The 7,208-nt window shown below is 36.9% G+C and overlaps 1 protein-coding gene across 2 annotated transcripts; it reads left to right on the top strand.

Moving 5' to 3' along the window:
- Positions 1-1,405: 1,405 nt before the first annotated feature.
- Positions 1,406-3,238, top strand: LOC148096907 (uncharacterized). 2 transcript variants are annotated; one of them, XM_087833429.1, is made up of 5 exons: positions 1,406-1,586; positions 1,683-1,876; positions 1,999-2,166; positions 2,380-2,475; positions 2,924-3,238. In XM_087833429.1, the coding sequence occupies exons 1-5, from the start codon at positions 1,406-1,408 to the stop codon at positions 3,236-3,238; spliced, it is 954 nt and encodes a 317-aa protein (XP_087689555.1). The 2 variants fall into 2 exon arrangements, with proteins under 2 accessions (XP_087689555.1, XP_087689556.1); XM_087833430.1 differs by lacking the exons at positions 1,406-1,586; positions 1,999-2,166 and having other exon boundaries at positions 1,725-1,876.
- Positions 3,239-7,208: the final 3,970 nt, after the last annotated feature.

Here is a 7,208-nt window from a genome sequence, read left to right as displayed (position 1 = left end):
AGAATTAATTGTGCATGCGTACACTGTAAACCCGAATGTTCAAAGTAATTAAATAGATTAAGTAGTGTATACTCAAAGTCTTTAAAAAGTTCTGTTAACTTAAATATGTCAAGTTCGTGTAACATGTTCTTCTTTTTGAGTAAATGAAACTAATAATTTTTGATTGAATTGAACTATTTCTATATTAAGTAAGCATCACTTAAAATCATAACTTAAGCACAACGTAACACAGTTAAATTAGGACATATAAGAATGGTAAAGTTCTGTTATTTTTGTTGTTTCAAGTAGGTAGGATTTAATAATAAACTTAATTTATGTAGCACATGCTAAAATACAATAAAATCTCAAAGTGTTTCATCAAATAAGTAAAATCAAATAGTCTTAAATGCATTAGTGGAAGACAAAAGTTGGACCTAACGGCAGCAACTAGCATCACTGGACTTACAGTAAGTTTTCAATGTTGATATTAGTTTATTGTTAAAATACGAATATTTAGTTGTATTTTGGGTGCGTGTCGAAAAGAATAGCAGAAATGTCCGGTCGGTGTTTTTTATGTGCTTTGCTGCTCTCCCCGAAGGAAACTTTGCGCTTGCAGAGCTAGCATTAAGTTGTTGTAATGAGGGTCGCAGGCTGTTTAAAAAGTTAGATACTACTTGTTCTAGAGGTGGCGCCCGGTGGCCTAGTATGAAACAAAGTGTTTTAATCTCTCTAAATTTTTAAACCCCCTCTCATGACTCAGAATAGTTGGGTCCAAACAAGCCCGTTGTCCCTGCAGTTACACAGCGAAGATACCTGTCTGCAGTGAGAGTGCTTTCAAGCCACTATATTTTAAACTATATGTGCGAATAAGTGGTGCAGGTGTATTAGGCGTTTGAGCGACGGTCTCGATAGATGTTTTTTTTACATATATATCAGTCACTTTACGCAGTAGAATGATCGGGAAACTCATCCTTCTAATACAATTGCTCTGACGAGCCACATTGTTCACAAGCCAGAGTTAGAGGGCCAATGAAAGAGCACTGCACACGCATCGTCTCCTCTCACTTTGCCTAATTAGTGGAATCACTTGTCAATCAACTTCTGCCAACCAATTGGCACTCTTGGATCACTAAGGTCCTAAAAAACAAACCTGTCAATCAAAACAACCAGAATCGTTCGGAGAGAGAAGCAGTGATGAGGAGCCTGACATTTTTGACATTAACTGTGTATGCACATTAAATAATTTCAAATAACATATGTTTGGGGGAACCTCTCATCAGTAAGGCTTTAGTTTGTAGAAATGGCGTTGTTGTTAATTTAACCATGCCGTTAAAGTTCAAGTGCTGCTGCTTGTCTTCAGTATTGTAATATTTGCTCGATGGCTTTAGTATCTTGACTAGAGATGCATTCACACTTTGGGGATTAAATGAAAAGATCATTAACAGGGAAAAATTATAAATGTATAATTATAATAAGTATTTATAATTTGTCACCGTTTGGATGCTTTTTAATTGTTCATCAGTTTATGCCTTTGGATCTCTCTGTTCCAGCTTCAAGAATTAAGACCGAGTCAAGGAAGAGAACTGGGGATGTGATAAAGATACCAGGTAATTCATTTTGTTTGTGAATTCTTCTACCAATCACCGCTCTCGCTCTCTCTCGAGTTGTCTTAAAAACCCCTAAAAAACCAAACTTTCCCCAAGGAAAGGATCCTTCAAGCCTTGACCAGTTGAGGCGAGCAATTGTTGAAGAAGTCAAGAAGGCTGAGAAGAACCTGCCCCTCATTAGAAAGTTGATGGAGACCACATTTCCCCTGCGCAGACAAACCATAGTGATGTCCTGCCCGCCACTGAAGGAGCTCTTGGACCTCTGGCCTGCTCTAAAAATGGAGTCTGAGGTAATATGGATCAGCTCTCTTTAAAATGAAAATTGTAATTCTTACTCATGTGGCAGCTTTTTGCTGCTTTATAAAGGTGTGTGAGATTCTTCAAATTGAACTGTATTGTCCTTCTGCTGTAGTTGTATGCAGAGTTTCAGCGGATTACAAATCAGAACCTGCCCAATACATTCTACGCTGGACTTGACCGCCATCTTCCTCGACTGATGACCTTATTCAGACAGAATGCATCAAAAACTGGGAAGACAGCAGATGCCCTGGCTGAAATTCTAAGAATTCACGATGAACAGGTAATAATAGATTGTTACACATTTCATAGGTTGAACCAGTGGAACATTGGACAGGTTTAATGATTTAAATGAGCGTTTTGAATTTTGCTATTAGTCCACTTTGTGTTTGCTATTTGTCTGACTTTGTGGACATATGTTCTGATTTGACTGTTGTTGTTGTTGTTGTTGAGTAAACTCACCAGTATATACAATTCTGTTTTTATCTGGCAATAGGAAATCCATGATATCCACACCAAGCACACTACCGTTCTCCACGCCCTTCCTGTCTATCTGCGTGAGGATGTCTCTGGATTTTTCAGAACCTGCACTGTGAGTGTCCTTAAGTATCTAACAGATACTACTGTGTATATAAACAGTGCATCAAAGTACAAACATGTATTTGGATGCACTGTTTGGACTTACCTTTGTTTAGTCTACCCATACGGTTTCCATGTATGGTCTTTTCTGTCTCCTCACTACGAATGAACTGAATTGGTGTTTTGTTGAAAGTGATAAGATGTTTAGTAAAACATTTTCCTGTGTATTTCCTTTAGCTTAGTTTCAGTCTATCTCACACCACTTGATTCTCTGGTGAATTAGCTGATTTATGTGTGCAGAACATGGATCTTCTGTTTTTCACCTCTTACAGTGAGACCCAGGTCTCCCTTGTAAAAGAGGTATTGGATCTCAACGGGAGTTGGTAAAATGAGAAATTATATGTCGTTTGTTGTATTTCTTGGGTTAGATTGTAATTAGTATCTCTTTTTCATTCATTCAGGACGAATCTGATGAGTTGGAGCTTGATGGTGTTGAAGTGGCCCTCTTCACTGTCATCAGTGACCATGACACGACAAGTCCAGTTCACTACCAACCTGTGAAAATCTCTGTCGTCATTGAAAGTGATGCCATGGTCAGTCTCCCCAGATTTGGTGAAGCCTTCCTGGTAATGTTTGGACTGATCTATGCACTTCTCCTCAGCTACCTCAAAGCCCTGACCAACACTTTAGAATTTACTCAAAAGATTTTACTTGGTCTAGAAAGTGGTAAACTGTCACCCAGGTTACAGACCCTCAAGAATGACTTGCTTATGTAGGAACTCATCTGAAAGAAGGATGCAGGGTGAAGCATTATAAAAGGCTAGTTCAAAGTGCTCTCCTTTTATCTAAATAATGCCTCAAAACGTTATTGCATTACTCTACAGGTGTTCAGCCAATAGGTCCAAACTATACAACGTGCCTTTGTTCTCATTAACATAATGCAAAGCAACACTAATGTTTTGTATTTGTATGTTTTAATGTTTTTCGTAATACTATTTCTAAAACATTGTGGGCTGCGCAAGATGACCTAAATTTCACTGTTTGATACTGGTTAATGTAAAACAAATAGCATTGTAATTCACTCAAATTGCTGCCCTGTTGCCTTATTCAGATATTAGCCAGAGAGCCAAAAGCACATTTTGATATTATTTATTATTATTTGGCATTATTTTTTTATTACTGACAGTTTTCCTGACTAAACAATTTTTGGTCTACTTATTTTAATTTATAAATGTTTTTGTTAATTATTTTTAATTTATTTAATATTTTTTTAAAAAATGTATTTAATTTCAACATAATGTGCTAAAAGGGAGCAGGCAAGATACTGTTCAATGGCAGATGTTTATGACTTTTGCATATTAAGTTACCGATACTCAGTGTAATTGAGGCAATCAATTGCCTCAAAAATTTTAAGTTTTGGGTCACATGTTTTTAAGTATCAAGTAATCAACATATTTGACTAACGTGTACTTAAAATAATGACAACACAAACTAATAAACATTTGAGTGTTGTTAACATAAAAAATGTTGTGGTTGTGTACTTATTTTTTATAAGTTCTGTGAACTTATTCCTTTGAATTTGTAAACTTGAAACTTTCAGTCATATTAACTGCAAATATTTGAGTTGATAATTCTCAAAAGATACAAGTACCATGTAATCCAAACTTTTGTGTTCTGGAAAAATTTGACTTTTGTTGATCAACTTTAAAAAATTGAGGCAATCGAGTGCCTCAATTTTTTTGAGTTCTGGTAACTTATTCGGGCTTACAGTGTATGTGTATATATATATATATGATTTTATCAGTGAGGTTTGGATTGTTTTCTTTCTCTAAGAGAGAGAAAGATGGTTTTATGCTTGGACATGTTTGCAATGGGCCCCAGTATTTGTTACTTTATTAGTATTTTATTGGTTAAGTTTGTTTTTGCTTTTGTTACAGTGCACTGAAATAAGAACATCTGAGAGGTGTAATCCACCGGTGGTGATATTTTGGTACTTTGTGAGTTCCTGATTTAATAAATCAGCTCTTTAAACCAGGCCTGAGAGATTGAACTTTAAAGCGCTATAAAATATTCTTACTGAAAACAGTCGCAAAGTATTTTTCTCCATGATTATAATGGGCTTGGGAGAAATTCACTTATATGGGACATTGATCACATGAGAAGTCCTGAGCCTAAAAGGATTGCAGCGAGTCAATCCAGTCAAAAAAAAACAAGGAACTGTTTTCCCTTTAAAATGATGACGTCATCTTGCTGGTGATGGATACTCGAATAGGTTCCGTGTGAGACTCCATTATCAGCAATATCTGGTATGAATGTGTGTGAAGGTATGCATGTGACTGGACTGTGATGGACTGACGACTAAAAGTTTTAACTGACTTGATACTGAGACAAAAACAGTACCGACTTTAGGATTAGTAAATGTCCACAAACAATTCACCCAGCCTGTAAAAGAAGGGTGGATGTTTTGTCTTGCTTTGTTTTGTTTTTGCAGGAGCAGGAGGATAAGAGAGACTAAAGGGGGAGGCTGTAGCTTCACATGAGTGTGAACTGCAGACTTAACCCTTTGGTTGCTAATTTTGAGTTACTGATGTTTGCATTAAGAAAATTGTGTTTTATTAGCTGTGTTTCGATTAACGTATCACATCGCATTATATTGTTGGGAATGTCAAATGCTAAAGTGAAGAAAAGCTTTGATTTCACTCATGACTGAACATGTTATTATTAACCATAGCAGGCCACTGTAAAAAGTCAATTAACTTTTATAGAGGAAAAAGCCTAAACTTTAACAATTGAATAACAGGGAAATGATAGACTTGTCACATTCAAAATGGAGATATGTAACAATAAACACTGGTCCCCGTCATTTAGGTTCTCAATTGAAATAGTCAGCAATTTAAAAGTAGAATAGAACCGACAGGGGCATGTGCTGAGATGTGGTGCTGCACAAGAACAAGAGCAAAGTAAAGAAAGAAAACCTATTGTGGTTAGTGTATTTTATAAATTCTTGATAAATTCAGATTAAAATGTACGATTACACTCAGAGGATCAATATGAAATTCAATATATGCAAATTTTGCATGAAGCACATGACTGATAACTGTTCTGTCCTGAGCACTGCTGTTTTCTTTAGCGAATGATAATTTATCTCTGTATCACAACATGAGACAAGGATGCACAGTTCTGACTGTAATACTTGTTAGAGAGACCCTGAAGGAAAAACAGTGTCCTGAGGGTAGCAAGAGGAAACTCATTGAAGGTTCAGTTCTAAGTAAATTTAAGGGGAATGTTTTTGAGCAAGTGAAAGCCTCAGTCATGGTAATGTGCTTGGTAGTTAATGGGAAACCTTTTAGTAGACTGACACTGTGAGGGTAATGCTACCGGTAAGGCAGGAATGGGGATTGATGATGGTACACACGTCTGGTTTAGGAAATCTGTTTAACAGAATCAGTTTTTTTGCAGTTTGCAAAGTCCACTAATTTTTTCTCCTGAGTGGTATTTCTAGGCTGTTAACACCTTGTCATGAGCGGTACTGTTTGGAGGAAATGAAGAAGAGAGCTCAGAAAGGTGTTGCAACCTGTGAGCAGCGTACAAAGCCAGACTTTCTTAATTGTAGAACTGCTTAAATACAAAAAGGAGTCAGTGCTGTGACATGAAGTGCTTTAAATTCCTAGCAGAGGTTTTTGAGTAGAATGAATCAAAGAAAACAGAGACGATCAGTGACATTAAGAAGCGTGTGTGTGTGTGTGTGTGTGTCTGTGAAGCAGTTTTGTAGTGTTACACAGTATTTGCACCTTATAATTGGCGTTTTCTTACTACACACCTCGCAGAAGGATTGAAATTTTCCATGCTTAGGCTGATTATTTAATGTAAAGGCATTATAAAAAAATTATTCAAGGAGAAATTTTCGGTGAGTGTTATGCAGCGCATCAAGTTCCAGCCTTTTTCCAAAATGCACAAATTAATTTTTCTTAAAATTCTACATACAATATATAAAAATGTCAAATTGGGAAAAAAATGGTTGAAGTCAAAAAACAAACAAAAATATAACGTGTATAAAATAATTCACAGCCTCTTCTCAATACTTTGTTGAAGCACCTTTGGCAGAAATTACAGCCTCAAGTAACCTATAGTTTTTCTCATTATTCTTTGGGGAAACCTCTCAAGCTCCATCAGGGTTCAATGAGATGTTGAGTGTCATGGCAAAGGCTGTGAATACCAATGTGTTTTTAGTTTTTATAAAGAATTTAAATCCAACCTTTTTCACTTTTACATTATGGGGTGTTTTGTATAGACTTTTGAGGTGATCTGATCTCTCTCTGAGGGACTTCTTGGTAAAATAACAATCGAAAAAAAATTGCATACACACATTTAACAGGCAGTTCATGTTTCTCTGCAGAAAATGGCAGAGTTGAACAAGTTCACAGCAGAGCATCAGGAAGAGGCGGGGTCAGATGGAGAAGGGGGTGGCCCACCAGTGCCCGCTGACAGCAGCGAGACCTCCAGCCAGCTGATCATCCAGCAGGTGCGAACGGTCGACCAGGACGGGAACCTGAAGGTGGTGTACCCGTCAAAGACAGATCTCTCCAACGACATGAACAACTTGACTATTATTTGGTAACAGTGCATTGGATTAAACCTCATGTTTGTACTCATTCACATGCTACGTGAAGTTATTTTAACAGTTTAAAGGATGGGGCTGTGTGAGCATTGAGGCTCATGTTTATGACTTTGACTTAACGTGCTTCA

This window comes from Neolamprologus brichardi, chromosome 20 (genome assembly GCF_056152115.1).
Source record: "Neolamprologus brichardi isolate AB-2024 chromosome 20, ASM5615211v1, whole genome shotgun sequence".
NCBI classification, from domain to species: Eukaryota; Metazoa; Chordata; class Actinopteri; order Cichliformes; family Cichlidae; genus Neolamprologus; species Neolamprologus brichardi.
Note: the sequence above shows the minus strand (reverse complement) of the source record. Positions and strands in the feature narration are given on the sequence as shown.

Bases quoted from the DNA above. Each gene is read 5' to 3' on its own strand.
- LOC148096907 (XM_087833429.1), top strand. From the start codon at position 1,406: ATGAAAAGATCATTAACAGGGAAAAATTATAAATGTATAATTATAATA. The intron at 2,167-2,379 runs GTAATAATAGAT...ATCTGGCAATAG, and splicing joins TAAGAATTCACGATGAACAG to GAAATCCATGATATCCACAC. The intron at 2,476-2,923 runs GTGAGTGTCCTT...TCATTCATTCAG, and splicing joins GATTTTTCAGAACCTGCACT to GACGAATCTGATGAGTTGGA.